Here is a 20,214-nt window from a genome sequence, read left to right as displayed (position 1 = left end):
TTTTATTTGTTTCTCTTGCAGATTGCTCTGTCTAGGACTTCCGGTATTATCTTGGATAGAAGTGGCCAGAGTGGTCACCATTGTCTTGGTCCTAATCTTAGAGAAAAAGCTTTCAGTTTTTCACCATTGAGTGTGATGATGTTAGATGTGAGCTTTTCATATGTGGGCTTTATTAAGTTGAGGCAATTTCCTTCTATTAGTTTATTTCTAATTTGATAAGAGTGCCAAGAATACACAATGGGGAAAGGACAATCTCTTCAATGGTTTTGGGAAAACCGAGTATGCATATGCAAAAAAGATAAAATTGGAGCCCATTTTACACCATATAGAAAACCACTTCAAATGGGTTAAGGACTTAAACATAAGACTTGACAATGTAAAACTCTTAGAAGAAAACATGGGGGGAAGCTTCATAACATTGATCTTAGCAATGACTTCTTGCATATGACATCAGAAAGCACAGACAACAAAAGCAAAAATAGAGAAGTAGGATTACACATAAAATTTAAATACACCCAGTGAAGGAAATGCACAGCAAAGGAAAAAACTCATCAGAGGGAAAAGGCAACCTACAGGATGGGAGAAAATATTAATATTTGTAAACCACATATCTGATAAGAGGTTAATTGCTATAATGTATAAAGAATTCTTACAACTTAACAGCAAAAAAACCTCAAATAACTCAATTTCTAAAAATAGACAGAGGACTTTGTCTTAGTTCATTTTGGCTGATATAACAAAATACCTTAGACTGAGTGGCTTTTAAACAACAAAATTTTATTTTTTGTAGCCTGGAGCCTGGGAAGTTCAAGATCAAGGCGCCAGCAGATTAGATGTCTGGTAAGGGCCCACTTCCTGGTTCATAAATGGTAATTTTCTCATTATAATCTCACATGGTGAAAGGGACAGTGAGTTCTGCAGGGCCCCTTTTATTAAAGCACTAATCCCATTCATGAGAGCTGTTTCCTTATGATCCAATCTCCTCTCAAAGTTCCCATTTCTAAACACCATCACATTGGAGATTAAGGTTTATGACGGTTAATACTGAATGTCAACTTGATTGAATTGAAAGATACAAAGTATTGATCCTGGGTGTGTCTGTGAGGGTGTGTTGCCAAAGGAGGTTAACATTTGAGTCAGTGGGCCAGGAAAGGCAGACCCTCCCTTAATCTGGGTGGGCACAATCTAATCAGCTGCCCACCTGGCTAGAATATAAGCAGGAAGAAAAATATGAAAAGAGAGACTGGCCTAGCCTCCCAGCCTACATCTTTCTCTTGTGCTGCATGCTTCCTGCCCTTGAACATCAGACTCCAAGTTCTTCAGTTTTGGAACTTGGACTGGCTCTCCTTGCTCCTTAGCCTGCAGATGGCCTATTGTGGGACCCTGTGATCATGGGAGTTAATACTTATTAAACTCATATATATATATATACACACACATATACATATTCCATTATATATTCTATTAGTTTTGTCCCTTCTAGAGACCCCTGACTAATACTGATTTTGGTACCAAGAGTCCTTCTAGAGGAACAGAATATTAAGGATGGAGTTCTTTCATTGATTTTGGAGTTTCTGCAGTTGGCTGCTTACTATGATTAGTACTCCAAAATGCTAATGACTCTACTTCAAATAGTATGGAGAACACTGATAGTCCTTGATGGGAATTTTTTAGCGAGTTATGCAAAATAAATGCATTTGACACGCCTGATTCATTACTCGTGAGAGGCAAGGAGTTTAGTGACTCTATACATAATACCTTTGACCATTATGTGGAGAACGAAGGAACATAATGAAGCTGGTTGGTTGCTGCTAATTTCCATGGACAAAGTGATGAAAGAAAATGATGAACTCAGCAATTCTGTCTCCCAGCTTCAGAAGCAGATACTGAACCTCAAATCTGCTAAGATTGCCTTGAGTGAGAGTCTTCTCTCCTGTAGAGAAAGAGCTGAAATTGTGGAAAAATAGACACAAGCTCTTATCGTGCAAGTGGCTCACCTGCAATCAAAGGTACATGCACAGCCTTGCCAGGTGTCTACTGTTAAAGTGAGGGCATTGATTAGAAAAGAATGGGACCCTGCAACTTGGAATGGGGATATGTGGGATGACCCTGATGAAGCTCAAGACACTGAGTTTGTAAACTCTGATAAACCTTTTTTGCCAGAAGAAACAGCTTCCCCTTCCCCATCCCCAGTAGTGGCAACATCCCCTCCCAACCCATGCTGCCATCAGCCTTTCCGCCTTTGTCTCAGGAAATAAACCCTGCCCTGCCTAAGGCAACAGTGATGGCCTCCCCTGAAGCAGTTTCCAGGCAAGATAATGTTGATTCTCCTCAGGAGCCACCCTAGCACCTCCGTTTGCTTCTAAACCTATAACTATATATATTTTCCATTAGTTCTGTCACTCTAGAGAACCCTGACTAATACAGGTTTCAACATATGAATTTTAGAGAGACAAAAACATTCAATATATAGGATATGTAAATAAACATTTCTCCAAAGAAGACATACATATAGACAACAGGTATATGAAAAGATGTTCAACGTCAATAATCACGAGGGAAATGCAAATCAAAACCACAATGAGATATCACCGCATACCTGTTACAATGTCCATTACAAAAACAAATCCTATAACAAGCGTTGGCTAGGATGTGGAGAAATTGGAACACTTGCACTCTGTTGGTGGGCATGTAAATGCTGCAGCCGTTATGGAAAACAGTATGAAAGGTCCTCAAAATACTAAAAATTGAACTACCATAGGACCCAGAAATCCCGTTTGTGAATATGTGAGTTTGAAGGAGGTAATATAGCCAGTGGCTAAGGATACAGGCTCTATAGTCAAAGTATCTGGTTTCAGAACCTGGTTTAACCACTTACTAGCTATGTAACCCTCAGCAAAGTACATAACTTCCCTGTGCCTCAGTTTCCTCATCTATAAATTGAAGAAAGTAATAGTACCTCCCTCTCAGGATTGTTTTTGGGGCTTAAATATGATAATTAGTCCACATAAAGTCCTTATAACAGTGTCTGGCATATAGTGAGCACTCAGTCCATGCTAGGTGGAGATGTGTGGCAGGCAGTTGGAGATCCACAGGTACAGACAGCAATCGTCGGCATGGGGATGAAAGTGAGCATCCGGGAAGCATTCACAGAGCAGGGTCCTCGACCAGGTCTACAGATGAGAAGCACCTGAGGAGCATTTTCAAAGTACATGGGGGTTCGCAACCTCGGCCCTCATAGGGTGTGATTCTGTAGTGTTGAAGTATTCTCTAAAATCTTATTTTGATATATATCCCTAGGGGAAAGCCACTCATATGGAGCAAAAAGTGACCCTAGAAGAAGCTTCTCAAACAAGTACAGCATTTCAGAAGTGCACAAAGGGGATTGGAAAGAAATGAGTGGATGGTAAAAGGATGATAGAGGACAGCACAAATGGTGTGTGTGTCTGTGTTGTCTTTGGGCTTGATCCAGTGTGTCTGATGTGTGAGTCCAGGTGTTGGTTCACCCCAGATGTCAACCCAGGCAGAAATCTGGACTTAGATTTGAGTCCTTTTGATGGCTGAGGGTTTCATAGAGGGCCCAGAACTGAGGGGTCCAGAGGAAGATCCTAGAAGGATGAGGAGAAAGGTAGCCAGGTGGCACCTCTGACCAGACTTTTCAGAGTCAAGAAGGTGGAAGACAGGGTTTCCCAAATTTTGCTGTTTTAGCAAAAGCATTTTTATTTATACTCAGGGCCCACAGCATGAGGTCATTCCAAATATGTACACTGCTTGATGTCCTGGGCCTGGGTTTTACCATTCTTTTTCATTCTCTCAGCTCCTGATTCATCACCAAAAACCTATGGATCCAAGAAAAAATTCCAGTTAGTGGATTGTCAGTGCCGAACCCTGGCAAACCAGGTAACAACTATGGGCCCAGGAAACCGAAGACAGCCTTCAATCCATAGTTACTGAGCATGTGCTGTGCATTCAACTCACTACTGAAAGATAGGGATAAGGAGAGGAAGTGTGGACACACTGTCACCAAGAAATCTATGCCTCCTTCTCCTCCAAATTAGGAATAAAGAGCAAATCTCTATAGTTTGTCAGTTTGTGTCTAGCGGGAGGGGAAGCAGCGAGAACAGAAAACAATACGTGCCTGACCAGGTCGCTGCAAACGCTGCCCAGGGCCAGGAAAAGTGGCTGAAGCTCAAAGAGAATCCTTAGGACTCTTCTGCACCTCTCTGGGACTGAGGTGTGGACTGAGCGGCCTCCCTGGGTGGAGCACACTACCATTGCCATCATCAGGACTATGACACCTTCATTCCTAACAGTTAGGTCAAGGACCTCTAGTATTAGAATTAGATTCCTAGACCTGCCTCAAATTTCCAACATCAAAACCTTGTTGGCAGAGCCCAGAAGATTTGCATTTTTAACAAGCTCCCAGGTAGCTAGGTGACTAAGCACAGCACCCAGCCTAGATTCTTCACATTACAGGGGCAGAAAGAGGATCCAGCATAATGCTAAGAGGTCAGCACAATGAGAAAATTCTGGGCTCTTCATTCAGGAAAGCCGCTGGCTGGCCAAGGCCCCCAGGCACATTGTGGACATGCAGTACTTAGCCCACTGCACTTTGTCCCTGTCACACATTCCAAGGTGGGATGAGCGGGCACAGAAGTAGGGTGCTGCCATCAGACAGACTTGAGCTCCACATCTAGCTCTAAACATAACTCTGAATTCTGGCAATTATTCCATGTTTTTGAGTTTCAGTTTCTTACTATGAAAATTGATCATAATATCTTTTTCCAAGAGTTTTGTGGGGATTAAATGACATAATGCATATCAAGCCCTTACCACAATGCCTGGTACAAAGAATGCACCAATGGATGTTACTTGACACTAATTTATCAACAGACTGTGACCTCCCAGAGGGCAGGCAACATACCAGACCTGGCCCACAGAGGGCACTCAGTTAGTGTTTGTGGAACTGAAGAAAGCTATTAATTCTGTTGGCGCTAAACAAAGATCTGAGATTTCTACAAATATAAAGTCCACAAATACATAACCATAGAAAGGAACTGGGGTGCAGCTGCCCTTCCCCCACTTCCATGTCCCCGACCCCACTTTCTCTCCTCCCCTTCTTGTCCTTCTATTTCTCTTTTTTATTTTTGAGACAGGGTCTCACTGTCACTTTGTTACCCAGTCTGGAGTGCGGTGGTAAAATCTCAGCTCACTGCAGCCTCAACCTCCTGGGCTGAAGTGATCCTCCCACCTCAGCCTCCTGAGTAGTTGGGACCACAGGAATGGGCCACCATGCCCAGCTAATTTTTGTAGAGACAGGGTTTTGCCATGTTGCTCAGGCTGGTCTTGAACTCCTGGGTTCAAGCCAAGGCATGGGTGAGGCACCGCGCCTGGTGATAGCCCTTCCTTTCTTTGTATATGACTTTCCTCCTTCATTTTATGTAGTTATAATAACAAAAGCTAATAATTACTGGGTGCTGGCCACATGTCAGACACTGTCCTCAGTTCTGCAGATGTATTTTCCCAGTGAATCCTCACAACAACCTGGGAGGCTGACTGTGGCACGATCCTCACTTTAAGATGAGTAAACTGAGGAACAGGGAAGTTAAGAGATTTTCCCCAAATCACATAACCTGAACGTGATGGAACCAGGAAGGGAGCAGACTTTGTGCTCCAGATGCTGGAGAAGTGTGAGTGTGTGTGTGTGTGTGTGTGTGTGTGCAGTGTTGTTTGTGATGTGGTGGCTATGTGTGTGTAACATATGTATGTGTACAGTGTGGAGTATGGTGGCTATGTGTGCATAGTGTGGTGTGTCTGTGGTGTGATGCATGTGTGGTTGTGATGTGTGTGTGTGTGATATGTGTGTGTGTGTAAGGAAGGTCAATGGGGGAGTGTGGAATGCTTGCCCTCTGCACCTGCCCCGCCTGAGGCCCTTGCAGAGTTACCAAGTTCCAGCCCTACTGACCTCTCTCTTTCATCCTTGCTAACAGGAAGAGATCCTGCCACGCTCGGGGGAAGGGGAGAAAGTAGCCAGGAGGCCAAGGCAGGAAGAGGAGGGTCACCTATGAGAAGGAGTTGGGCTCTTCTGCCCCAGGCCTTTCCTCATTCTGTCCCTTCCTTGGTCTTGTGTGCACCAAGTCTCCAAGACACCACCAAGAGTGTTTGCCAGGTCCCGTGGCTGTGAGCATCTCCTGGATCAGCCTGAACCCATGGTACTGATGAGCTCCTTGTCCCAGCATGAAGTTTCCCCAGCCTTGGGGCTGTGATGCCAACAGGACAGTGTGGTCCAGCACGCTGCCTGGTCTCACCCTTGCAGCAGACTCACTCCCACCATTTCATGAGTTTGTCGTGCAGCTGGTGTGCCTCAGATCCAGGCTAGAGAGCATCTGCCTGGTGCTGCACACCAATGATGCGTGGAGCTGGGCTCTGCAGCCCCTCTGCATGGCTGCCCTTGGAAGAGTCCTGAATGCAGTGCCGTGGGTTCCAAAGGGCCAAGAGGATCCTCTTGTACTCCCTGCGGAAGTTTTGGTTCAGGAGCCCATAGACAATGGCATTCAGGCAGCTGTTGAAATAAGCCAGTAAGTAGCTAGTGACAAATAGCCCCTCAGGGATCTGGGGAGCCATTTCTTGTGGGTTGATGGCCACAGCGAGGCCGATGCAGTTAAGTGGGGCCCAGCAGACGGCAAAGATCACAAACACCACAAACATGGTTAGAAAGCTCCGCAAGTCGCTGGGCCTCAGGCACAGCGTGCTCTCTGGCTTGGCTTTCCTGCGGGCCTGGAGCACCAGCACCCAGATGCGCAGGTAGCAGAAGGACACGACAGCGATGGGGAGGAGAAAGTGGATGACCACCACTGCTGCCGTGTACTGGGTGCTGGCCGTCTGGATGAAGGTGCAGGAATAGATGCGTGGGTCGTACTCCAGGGACCCCACAAAGAAGTTGGGCAGCAAGGCCACCACGGTGAGGAGCCAGACAAGGCAGATGTGCAGAGGGGTGTGCCAGCGCCTGTAGATTCGGTGGTAGGCCACGCTGTGGCAGATGTAGCAGTAGCGGTTAATGGCGATGGCAGTGATGTTGAAGACAGAGCCGATGACGCTCAGGCCCATCACAAAGGCGCTGGCCTTACAGTGCTCCTCCCCCAGGGCCCAGCCGTCATAGAAGATGGCCACGAGGATTAGCGGGTAGGGGTACAAGGCCACCACCAGGTCAGCCAATGCCAGACTCACCAAGAACAAATTACCTGAAGCAGCAAACAGAGCAACAGTCAGCACAAGACCCCACAACTTAGATTCTGTAGAACATCCTACCCTTCACGAAGTTACTTTTGGCAACGTGAGTGGAAACAAAGTGGCTCCTAGAGGTGCAGAACTGAAGACTCAGATGCATTTCTGCCATTCACTAGCTATATGACTGAGGCAAGCTATTTAAGCTCTCAGAACCCCATTTTCCTAATTTGTGAACTAGGGTCAGTGATACCTACCTCATAGTATAGCTGTAAGAATTAATGATACAAAGTTCTTGGGGATTTGACAGGTGCTCACACATGCTAACTGTTTCCATGATAGGCACAGATGCTCAGGGGCTTTGCATCATTGAAGCTCCAGCAAAGATTTCAGAGGAGGCGAGTCTGAAAGTCAGGAGTGTGGATTTCTCATCACTACCATCCCTCCCTCTCATTCCCTCACCTCCCTACACATCTCTCTGGTGGTCTCCTTTTGCATTTTCTCCCCACTGGTTAACAGGCTACTTTCTAAGTGTCTTTAAGTGGCTTTTGTAAATGTGAATTGCATTTTGCAGCTGGGCTAGAAGAAAGGTGTTGAGAGTGGGAACCACGTGTTTCTGGTATTCCCCTTTGTGCCCTGTCTGGGCCAGTACTCCCAGCCTTGTGGCCATGTTGACAGACACTTGCAGTAGTGGCACCGAGCCCCAGCCCTGTGGGGTGAGGAAGAGCTGTCAGCACTCCTAAGCTCACAGCCTCTGGGGGACCTCCCTGCTTTGCCTACACCATGGCAACCTTTCTGGACTATCTAGGCAATTATCCTTTGAATGGAGCCTTCTCTAACATCACCAAGCTTGGTCAACCAGAGAGAGCCTCAGGAAACCATACACCCATCAATTAATATGATTCAGGCATATTCTAAACTGAAGTCCTAGGGCGGAGGCAGGGCTTACTCCAAAAGAACACAATCTCTGCTCCTCAAGTGTTTGCATTCTAAAACCAACACTGACTCATGAATAGAGCACCGAGAACCTAAAAGTTCGGACAATACAAAACTTATAGTGTGAGCAGTTCCATCACTAATGCCAATTGTCTCATTCACCAAGTGTTGTACTTTTTGAATACATACTGTATGCCCAAAAGATAACAGATTCTCCCTCCAGCAGGGGCCCTGAGTGATGCAGTGTGCACTGGGCATGTCTTTAAAATTTTCTGGTCTCTTGCCACATGGTGAAGCCTCTGGTCTTAGGGTGGCTGAATGCAGAGGGTGGCTTGGGATGGTGTGAAGGAGTAACTCCCAAGTCAGCAAAGACACGGACATGGAAACTCCACGGCCACCATGTGTCTGTCCCATTGCCACAGAGGCTGTGATGGCTTCAGGGGTCCAGAGGGTCAGGCGGATAGAAAGAGCCCCCAAAGCACAGCAATTGGAGAGGCCAGGCTGTGGATGGATTCCACAGGGTACAGAAAAAGGGAGGCTGAGAGCCACCCAGCTGGGAGTTCACCTGAGTCAGCCCTTCAAGTGAAGTAGATGCCATACCTGGACTTACCCACAAGGGTACGGAAAGGACTGCCTCCAGCCTTCCCACATTCACCCCATCTCAAAGATTTCCCGTAGCGTGGTCCGTATGGAGATGGGAACCTGAAAGACCCTCAGGCAGCCTTCATGAAGGACCTATTTTGTCCTCAGAGGTATGCAGTCAACCCCACTCAGAACCCATACAAGTCTACTGGAGTCCTGGGAGTTCTCAAGACCTAACTATAACACTACTGTGTCCACAGCTAGGTTAGGAAACCAGGGAGACAGGATGTAAATGAATAGAAAGGAGATTGTCTGGACAATGAGTGTGCTTGTGAAGTAGTGAGCTTCCCTGTCTCAAGATTGTCCAGCAGATTGGATGGCGAAGGAGAATCATGACTCGACTGAACTGCTGGATTCCTACCTACTCTACTATTTACAGATTTATTTACTTCATGGGTTAAAAATGGCCTCATTTCCTTTCTAGTTGGTAAAGCGAGGCAAAAAATGTGCAACAAGGACCTGCTTGGGATGTGGAGGGGTTTCGTGCCTTTTCATTTAATTCTCAGCCCGTTGACTGTCTCCACTGCTGGATCTCCATCTCTGACTCACCTACACAGACCTCATTTGGTTCCAGGAACACGAGAGATTCCCTCTCTCACATTGCTTGGCTTCAGCTGAATCAGGAGCCCTTGTCTCCTAGAATTTTAAGTGTCCTTTTGAAATCTGGAGGGTTGTGCTGAAGTCAGAGCAACCTGGGATAATCTGAGTCCTGCCACTTTCTGGTCGAGTGAATTGGGGCTAGTTCCCGCATTCCTTTCTGGGTGACTATTCCTTCATGAGCTCCCTTCTTTTCTTTCGGAGTGCTGCCACCACTTCCCCCTGCACACTCATAGGGTTGGTTCTGTGAAGAGAGTCACCCCTCTCCAGCACAGGAAGATGGGTCTCCACAGGACCCACTGGGCACCTAGCCCAGCAACACACAAGCTCTTGGCACTTGCAAGCTGAGCAGAGAAAGTCAAGAGCTGCTGGGAGCCGGTGCCAGCTCTGCCAGCTGTTTCCCTGGGAAGGCAGAGTCAAGTTCTGCTGTGTTAATGTGGCTTATCCCCTAATAATGCCCCAGAGGCTGGCAAACAGCTTGTAAATAGTAAGAAGAACACATTCAACTCCACGTGGAAAGTGATTCAATTACTATCCCCTATTACTCCGGCTGTTCCTAAAAGGCTGAAATCAACCACTTCCTGCTGCAGATTCATCTGCCCAGACATCCCACTGTCTCCAGGCTTTCTTGGCACAATTCCAAATTAGGTGAGTAAAATTCGTGTTTTGTCTTCCATCTGTAAGGAGCCAGGTTCTATGTGGATGACAGTCAAGGGGAGATCCAGTTCTCCATCCACTTCTTCCCCAGACAGGTGAGAAATCACTCAGTATGCACACAGCACTGCAGTCACCCTGTGCATAATGAATATTTATGTCACGAGCCCTGGCGTGACTCGTTTCCATCTGCCTCCAGCAGATAGGGTGTATTAGTGGAGAGAGGCTTTGATAACAGGGCTTTGTTCACTAACGTGGAATCCCCTTCCAGGATTCATACGCAGAGTGCATCCTTTCACACACACAACCATCACAGTCTCCTCCCTCTTCTCTTCCTCTCTCTTTCTTTCTGGAAAAAGTATTTCTTAATGGAGACCTGGTACTCTAGGAAAGAGCCAACCAGTGCTGAGCTATCTAATATTCATCAGATAGGAGAATTCTGGAAGGTAAAGCTCCCTGTAACCCTTGCCCCTCTTCTCTGTGCTCACCCTCCATGCTCAGAAGAAAAATTTGGTTAGACATAAATTCTCCTTGGTCATTGAGCTAAAAGACAAGATGGAAAGAGAGAATCATCAAGTCATTTATGTGACAAATATTGCTGCGTATATACTAGGTTCTGCCTGTGACTACGCCAGATGGACAGGCTACCTCCCCTTACAAAGTTTATGGTCTCTTAGAGAAGACCATTAAGCAAATAAAAACAAGGTGCTTGGCCGGGCGCGGTGGCTCAAGCCTGTAATCCCAGCACTTTGGGAGGCCGACACGGGCGGATCACGAGGTCAGGAGATCGAGACCATCCTGGCTAACACAGTGAAACACCATCTCTACTAAAAAATACAAAAAAACTAGCCGGGCGAGGTGGCGGGCGCCTGTAGTCCCAGCTACTTGGGAGGCTGAGGCAGGAGAATAGCGTAAACCCGGGAGGCGGAGCTTGCAGTGAGCTGAGATCCGGCCACTGCACTCCAACCTGGGCAGCAGAGCCAGACTCCGTCTCAAAAAAAAAAAAAAAAAACCAAAAAAAACCACAAGGTGCCAAGAGGGTTATATTGAGGAAGTCAACAAATGATCTATGTTTTCTAACAGTGTTAAACTTTCTGTGCCTTGAGGTCTTCTTCCACTCTTCCATCTGTTTAATAATGTATAATAGATTTATTGAGTGCCTACCACATTCAAGTAAGACACAGTGATGGATGAAAAACGTGGCCCCTGCCATTGAGATGCCCACGGACCTGTTGGGGAAACAACAGAGAAACAGTAGCCATTCAATGTGGTGAGAGCTGGAAGAAAGGCCAGAACAAGGTGGTGGGAACAGTGGGGAATTTGTGAGTCAACTTGGAACTGGGGACAATGGCAGGATATGGGGCTGGTCAGGCAGGACAATTCACCAAGGAGCCAGACAAAATTACCAAGACTTTTGCAACAGGACTCCTCACTCCCAGAATGGCTGTTTACCTTAAATGAGATCTTGTATGGGAAAGGTTATGAGAAATAATAATCCCCAAATTAATGTGAGCTATTCTTATTAGTTATGTTCTGGGGATGGGCATTTGAAGTACTTGACCATATAGTTTATTCACAACTTGATTTTCAAACAAACACTAAAACAATGCATTCATTGTAAGCTCGTAATTAGATTCCCAAATCTCTTGAGAGCAGATACTTTTTCTTCCAAAGTCACATATTTATGAAAATCTTAGGATGTATGGATGAATCATACAGGAGCTGAGTTGAAATCTAAGTTTGATTTAATTAAAAAATAAAAAATGGCTGATTAATAGAGTACACAGATATATACGGGGGTACTTCAGTCACTTAAAATAAGAAAATATATTTAAAAACATAAGAAACATCCATTTTTGGCCGGGCGCGGTGGCTCAAGCCTGTAATCCCAGCACTTTGGGAGGCCGAGACGGGCGGATCACGAGGTCAGGAGATCGAGACCATCCTGGCTAACACGGTGAAACCCCGTCTCTGCTAAAAAAATACAAAAAACTAGCCGGGCGAGATGGCGGGCGCCTGTAGTCCCAGCTACTCGGGAGGCTGAGGCCGGAGAATGGCGGGAGCCCGGGAGGCGGAGCTTGCAGTGAGCTGAGATCCGGCCACTGCACTCCAGCCTGGGCGGCAGAGCGAGACTCCATCTCAAAAAATAAAAAAAAAATAAAGAAACATCCATTTTTAAAAATAACTAAGATGCTGTTACAAAACATTGTTCAATAACCATCAAAAGAGATCATTTTGAAATTCTGATAGGTAACATTTTATTACTTTACACTTAATAGCAACAAAACAATTGATATAACATGGTAAAGTTGATAGTATAGTTTTACATAAATGGACTCCGTTGTTTTTCACAAGAATTCCTTAAGGTTGATAGCATGATTTCTGTTTTATAGATAAAGAAACCCAGTTTGTGTGAATTGCTCATAGCCATAACACAGAAAGATTGAGAAAGAACAAGAAGAGGAGAAAACCAAAGAAAAGAAACATCAAGGGAATTAAGAGAAAAGGTGTAGAGAGTTTCTTGGTCATCTACAAAAGTGAGAAAGGGCAGAAAAGTGCTCATTGGACTTGGCAATTAGGATGTCAGCAGTGACATTAACAAGAGAAAATTCTATTGAGTGCTGTGGGATCCAATTTTGCCCTGGAGATTGCTCTATCGGTGTTGCCTTCAAGAGAAGGAGACAGAGAGTGGTGCTTAGGGAGGACTATCCCTTTGACAGGAGACTGTGGAGGCTTTTTTTTCCTTTTCTTTCTTTCTCTCTCTCTCAAAGGAAAGAGACTTGAATCTGGCATATAATAAGCACCTAGTAATGTAAGCTATTATTTGTTATTGTTGTTTTATATTTATTAGCTGTACTGACAGGTTAAGAAAGAGGCTCATAAGGTGGGACTGGGATCCCTGTGAGAGAAGATGTGAGAAGTAGTAGGGAGATGAAGATGAAGAAAGTAGGACATTCCCTCTAGATGGTAAACTCCCTAAGAACTGGGGCTTTACTTCCCAATTCTCTATCTTCTCCTCCAGCAGTAAGTATTTTAAATTGTAAGAGCCAATAGGAGCTTTCAGTATTCTCTGAGTTTTGTGGTATATCATATCCGAATGCAGAATCCAGCTTTCTGGAGATAAAGACAATCAAACATGAAAGCCTTTATCCCTTGAGTTACTGAGAGTTACGTGGAAGGAATTAAAGAGGATTATTAGCTTTCCTGATTATTCAGCTAAAGACATAATGATGGGATTTAAAAACTGTTCATTTTTGCTCAGTGAAGAGGCAATAAGGTATTCACAGCTGAAATGCAAAGTTGGACAGCTGAAGAAACATTCGGGAAGGAGTCCAAGGTAGCCCAGTTTGGTCTTGCATGCTGAGCAGGTCAAAAGACACCTGACGCCAAGTGATATCTCAATGAGTGGTCGGTGGTAGGATAGAAGCCTGGATGGAGTGGGCTCCACTTCATCCTGGAACTCCTGGAGGGTAGGGCTGTGGGCCTATTAAGCATTTCCCTCTAGGCCTTCCAGAGCCTTTGTCTGGAACCACACGCCTTACCAAGCATCATTGGCTGCCTCAGTCAACAAGTGTTGGAAGAGAAGAGGCAAGGAACAGGGGCCACAGTTCTTTTCTAATCTAACTGGGGAAGCAAAGCACCTGCATAGGCAGAATATTCCCACCAAGAACCTCCCAGGCAGTCACTGGTTCTGGATAGGAGATGGTGTGAATTCTCAGCATCACTGGCAGCCTGGAGGAGGGGCAGCTTTGTCAGCATAGACAGAGTGACCTTGGACAAAGATCTGTGTGTTCAGCAAGCAAATCCTCCATGTTTTTCTAGGCAATCTTAACATCAAATAGTTCATATATTTCTGCTTTACCAATCATCAATGTACCCCAGAAATGCCAATTTGTGCATTCACTAAACCTCCCAGACAGCCTCTTTAACCCATTCGCAGCACAAAAATCCATTGTCATACCATAGCTTCTGACTGTTACTTGGAAAACTAAGGTGGGTGTGCCTATGGAGCCAGGAATAACTGGTGTTGTTATGCCTTCCTCTCTGATAATGGAGTGTACTTGGATGTTACAGTGAGGACATGGTTCTCTTAGCTCTCTTACATGGCCTGCATATTACAGGCAGCTTAAAAGTGGCAACCTCAGGCCAGACCAAGAAAGGGGCTGTATTATAAAGGGGCCATATTAGTCCGTTTTCATGCTGCTGATAAAGACATACCCAAGGCCAGGCACAGTGGCTCACACCTGTCATCCCAGCACTTTGGGAGGCTGAGGCAGGAGTTTGAGAGGTCAGGAGTTTGAGACCAGCCTGACCAACATAGAGAAACCCTGTCTCTACTAAAAAATGCAAAATTAGTTGGGTGTGGTGGTGCATGCCTGTAATCCTAGCTACTTGGGAGGCAGAGGCAGGAGAATAGCTTGAACCCAGGAGGCAGAGGTTGCGGTGAGCCAAGACCATGCCATTGCACTCCAGCCTGGGCAACAAGAGTGAAACTCCGTCTCAACAACAACAACAACAACAACAACAACAAAAAGACATACCCATGGCTGTGCAACTTACAAAAGAAAGAGGTTTCATTAGGCTTACAGTTCCACATGGCTGGGGAAGCCTCCCAATCATGGTGGAAGGCAAGGAAGAGCAAGTCATGTCTTACGTGGATGGCAGCAGGCAAAGAGAGAGAGCTTGTGCAGGGGAGCTTCTCTTTTTCCATCAGATCTCATGAGATTTATTCACTATTGTGAGAACACCATGGAAAAGACTTGCTCCCATGATTCAATTACCTCCCACCAGGTCCCTCCTACAACACGTGGGAATTCAAGATGAGATGTGGGTGGGGACACAGCCAAACCATGTCAGGGGCAAACTGCCTGAGAGGAATCACTAGGGTACAACCATGGCATGGTTGGAACCTGCTGAGCAACTTTAGCCACACAGGTGAATCACAGATCAGGCATGCCTTCATGCACAAGGTGCCAATAGTCAGCTTAAAGTGAGATTACTTTGGGCTGTTCTCAAAGCAATTCAGTTTCATGAAAACCCATATTGATTATTTATGCAGTGCTGAGTATTGTAACTGAGGTCTATCCCAGCTCATGGAGCAAAATCAATTAATTTTCCCCCACTACCTGGTGTCTTGTCTATTTCCAATTTGTCTCATCAGAGATGTGTTCTGTTCTAACTATGCGTCTGGCTGTGTGGACAGAAACTGACTAAAAGTGTCTACTCTCTACAGGTGCACAGTCCAGCGGGGAGGGACAAAGAACAATAGTACAGTGAGGGGGGTGCTGTACTGGGGAGGGCACAGGTATCTGAGAAGCCCAAGAAAGGAGACACTTACTATCCCCTTCATGGTATTAATAATCTACATTGATAATCCTGCAGGGGAGTTAGGGAAGGGGTTGGAGGAGGAGCAGCTATTGACTGGGCAGAAGAGGCTGAGAAAGTACATCAGGGAGTGCAGACCCTTTGGGAAGTGGCAGCAGCTCACTGTGGCACCAGCGAGAGGAGGGCGATGAGGCTGTAAGTTAGGTGGGCTAGGCCAGCTACAAATCGCTGTGGGAGCTGTGCTCTGGAGATGGAGGGCAGCCACTAAAGACAGGGCAACTCTTGGCAGTGGTAACAGCGGCTGGAGGAGGGAGCAGGAAAAGCTTTCAAGCACTGTGGGTAGTGTTTGCTCAAGAGATGATGAAGGCATGAAATGGGGGCAGTAAGAATAAGGAGGCAGGAAAGGGAGAAATTGAGAAATAGTGGAAGGTAAAATCATTAGGATATGTGGCATGAAAGAGTAGGAGGAACCAAAGGTGACTTTCAGGGCACAGGTATCCGAGAGATGAAGAGAAAAAGGAAATCCAAAAACTAGCACCAGGTAAGCCGAGGAAATGAAAGGTCCTACAGAGGGAGTGGCCCTCAGTGTCACACACAGCACAGAGGAACATTTCCAGAGAATGGAGCTCAGAGGACTGAGGATGAATGGGAAGCAATGGGGTAGAGACAGTGGATGTCCACAACTACATTAAAATGTCTGACTGAAAAGGGAGGGAGAGAGGTAGTGATGAAGTTAGGAGGGGCATGAAGTCAAGAAAAGAGTCTTTTGTTCTTTTAAAACAGGAGACTTTGTGTATAGTGTGTGTGTGTAAAATGGAGGAAGTTTCCAGAAGAGAGAAAAGAACAGCTCAAAAATGCAAGAGATAAATATTAGCGAGGTGTAGCTCAAGGGTCAGGGCAGCAGTGACGAGCCCAGGAGGGAAATTTCTCAACTGTTCTCAGGAGAGTCCAAAGTGTGGCAAGTCCCTGGGAATCACACTCTGACAAGCGTAAGGTGCCAACTCAGTGCCATGGGCTGTGCGAGACACTAAGAATGTAGCAAAGAGTGAACACATTTGGCCTTACCTTTTAAGTTGGGTCAGTGCTCTGACCCTACCTCCCACCTTGCCTCCACTCCTCCCTGTCTGCCTTTCTCTAGTGCTATCTCTGAAGTCAACCCACCACATACAGCAACCGAAGCCGCAGATAGGATATCCCTGAAAAAAAGGACAATTAATGTAACCACTCACCCTGCCATCAGGAGCGACACTGTTAGGGATGATACAGAGCTGCTCCGCAGAGGATGGGTTTGTGATAGGCAAGTAAAGGATACTGGTGTCTCCTGGGAAACATGCTGTGATCTCAATATGGGCTATGCATCTTGGTTATCGGAACTATATATATTCTCATTGTCACAGACTTAATTTTTTAATACCAATGATTTAAGGAGCCAGACTTCAGTATGGAAAGGACTGAAGAAACGTTTCTTAAAGTAAATCCAAACTCTTCAGTAAGACAAGGCCTGATTAAGAGTAGAATGGGTGCTAACTATTCAAAGAGCTGTAGGTTTTAAGCACCTTTTGAAATCTCACTCTGCTGAGATCATTGAGTTCAAGTCAGTACTACGATTGTTTGTGACTATCACCAATAAAGCCAGTGGTCACATAAGAACTGGTTAAACTGCAACACTGTAGCAGTGGCAGGAATTGATGTCATTTAGATATAGTGTTATTTATTTATTTATTTTTCGGGTGCTGGGCTGTAGCAGACACATCAGGAGGTAGGAAAGATAGAACAGAGGATATGCCAGCAATTGAACATGCTCATGACCCTCCCCAGTGATGCTCTCAAACTGGTAAGGATTCTGTAGACCCTGCCAGGATCACAGAAAAGCCCAGCCCTTTGTAGGATGCAGTGGGGGAGGGGTGCTTTTCTCCTTCCAGCAAAAGGAAGCAACTCCTACTTCCCTCAACCACCTTTCTCACGGTGGGCAATCCAAATTACTGAGTAGGGAGCCATGGCCTGACAGACCTGCTCTAAATACTCAATAAGTCAGGGACAGAAGAGGCCAATGTCAGAACCAGGAGGGCCGATTTCTCCCCCACAGAGCCAGGAGTTGTCTCCCTTTTGCCTCCCTGTTCAGGGAATGAATGTTTATGATGGCTGCAAGGGACAATGTCTCAAAAATATTAAATGCAGTTTTCTAATCATAACCTGTTCTTCCCTAATATATAAGCTTTTCTTCAAAGGACACAATATTTTGAACAATGTAGTCCAGAAAACAGCCACCACTACCGAAGTGGCTGAGTTGGAAAGCTTACTTCTTCTTCATAATGTTATGTTTCCCATTTGATGGCTGGATACTCACCGTTGGAGCAGTTTCTTGTTTGTTTTTTTAGATAAAAATCCTAGAGTCAGCCGGACGCGGTGGCTCATGCCTGTAATCCCAGCACTTTGGGAGGCTGAGGCGGGTGGATCACTTGACTGAGGTCAGGAGTTTGAGACCAGCCTGGCCAACATGGTGAAACCCTGTCTCTACCAAAAACATAAAAAATTACCCGGGTGTAGTGGCACACGCCTGTAATCTCAGCTGCTCATGACCCTGAGGCAGGAGAATCCCTTGAACCTGGGAGACGGAGGTTGCAGTGAGCCTAGACTGTGCCACTGCACTCCAGCCTGGGTGACAGAGCGAGAGACTGCATCTCAAAAAAAAAAAGAAAAAAAGAAAAAATTCTAGAGTCACAGACCACACCAAATAGATATTACCATTTGCTAAAAATGGTCTGACTCCTTTAAAAAGCATTTTTAAGCTATACAATTGTTTTTCTGCTGCTATCTTTCCATTTTAATTCACTCTAATATTTGAATTTGCCCCCAAGGCCCAACTTGAGAGACTGCAAAATTAACAGGTCACCGAGCTCCCTCCTAGGCTGAAATGGTCAGCATGCCCCATGACCTGTGAGGGTGAGAGTTCAGACACCGACCCCTCCCCCCGCACTCTGGTTTTCTTTCTTTGAAGACCTGACTAGGGGAATATTGAAACGAGAGTGAATTGAAATAGGAGAAATATTTTCAGGTTTGCAACACGATTTAGCCAAATCATTGCTTTAATTTTCACAGTTAATCCCAGGAATTCCCAGTCTTCAGAAAAGACCACAATATTTCAAAGCAATTTAGTTCAGTCCAAGCAGAATCTGCAATTTCTGCATTTACACTCTGTCCACTGGAATTGGGTCTTCAGATGACCTGGAGATAAGTTTTTGACACAAAACCTACTGAAATGCTTCCATTGATTAACTCATTTTTTCAGCAAGGATTTTCTAAGCAACTACTACATAAAGCTACAGTGCTTGGCAAGGAAGGAAGTGGGGTGACAAGCACAAGTGGTGTTCTGTGGCCTGATGTGGGCACCTCTGGAAAGGCACACATTGGAGCGCGACGGGTAGCGATGGCATCCAGCAGCGTGGGTTCCCACAGCGCCAAAAAGCGCGCCAGTAAAACTTTCCGTAATTCCCTCTGTGCCAAGTGCATCCTGGGCAGTCGCATTTCGGAGGGGCAGAACTCACCCTAACTTTTGAGTACAGAGTCAAACTTAGCGACTAGATTAGAGTGAAGGGAAAGGGGAGCCCGGGCTGAGGAGGGAAAAGGCAGCGCATATCCCGGGGTCAGGAACAAGACCAGAGGACAAGGAAGGGCCCGACCCCAGCACCCAGCATCAGGAATGGTGCTCACCTGCGTTTCGGAGCTTGCGGTTCCTGAGCACGGAGAGAATCACCAGGAGGTTGCCCACAACGTCCACGGCGGTGGTGACGATGAGCACCACGGAGAGCGCGGGAGCCACCCAAGGAGGTCGAGGGGTCCTGGAGGGTTGCGCCCTGCCAGTACCCAACCAGCCCGGGCGCACTGCCCACCCGCCGGCCTCGCAGCAATTGGCGAAGGAGCCGTTCTCTGACATCGCAGACTCTCCCGCGCTGCGCTTTGGCCACCGCGCGGCCTCGGACAGCCGCAGGGCTCGCGCAGTACTGAGCCGGGCGCTCCCTTCCCTGCCCAGCTCCCGTGTGCAAGGGAGGAGGCCAGTGGGGAGGGGTCTGGAGGAGATAACTAATTAAGCGTGGGCAGGGGATGGAGAAAAATATAGGAATGGGAGGAGGACTTGGGGTGCAACCGTTGCAGAAAGGAGTGCGTCCCTCAGCGGTGCGCTCAGGAACAGCTGGGACCACACAGCTGTCTCTGCCACCCCGCCCCCAGCACGTGCCTAGCTCATCTCAGGCCGCGGAGCGCGTCTGGCCTCTGTCCCTCGGTACACAACAACACCCGAGACCCCGATTTCCTCTACAGCGTTCCCAAGAGAAGCTGTGTCCAGCTAGGGACATCCAACCCAGGTTTATAGACTGGAGAAGGTGCTGATGGTCGGGACCTCCCATCGGTTGTCAAGAAAGGCAAGGTTTGAGGTCCCACAGGGCTGTGCAGCTCGAAAGAGAATGCAGCTCCTAAGATATGGGGACAGAGCCCAGAACAAAGTAGTGTAGACTTGTATTCTAGGGAGCTGCCGAAAAATACGAACCTAGCCATTTTCCGAGCACTCGCTGGGTATTGCGGGGGACATTAGTGATGTCTGTACTTGGTCCTCTTTATAAAGCCAATATTTTAGTATATTTACCAATATATATTTACACATAATACTTAAATAGATGTATGGCCAATATTGGGGGTTGTGATGTGGTTTTTGGAGGGGTTAGGACAAGAAAAAGAGTGAGGCATGATTACAATAAAGAAGGAACTCGGGTGCCCTTTATTAAAAGTGTTTGAGTCGTGATCTGGTGATAATAATAATAGATAACTTCTCTTGGGGGATAA

The 20,214-nt window shown here is 46.3% G+C and overlaps 1 protein-coding gene across 1 annotated transcript; it reads right to left on the bottom strand.

Annotated features, from left to right (window-relative positions):
- Positions 1-5,904: 5,904 nt before the first annotated feature.
- Positions 5,905-19,409, bottom strand: MTNR1B (melatonin receptor 1B). Its single transcript, XM_011995005.1, has 2 exons — positions 19,090-19,409; positions 5,905-7,241 (listed from the first exon to the last, which is right to left on the bottom strand). The coding sequence occupies exons 1-2, from the start codon at positions 19,310-19,312 to the stop codon at positions 6,376-6,378; spliced, it is 1,089 nt and encodes a 362-aa protein (XP_011850395.1). The 5' UTR covers positions 19,313-19,409; the 3' UTR covers positions 5,905-6,375.
- Between the last annotated feature and the right edge of the window lie 805 nt (positions 19,410-20,214).

The sequence above is a fragment of the Mandrillus leucophaeus genome, unplaced genomic scaffold, assembly GCF_000951045.1.
Source record: "Mandrillus leucophaeus isolate KB7577 unplaced genomic scaffold, Mleu.le_1.0 Scaffold465, whole genome shotgun sequence".
NCBI lineage: Eukaryota > Metazoa > Chordata > Mammalia > Primates > Cercopithecidae > Mandrillus > Mandrillus leucophaeus.
This window is presented reverse-complemented; position numbering and strand designations above follow the sequence as displayed.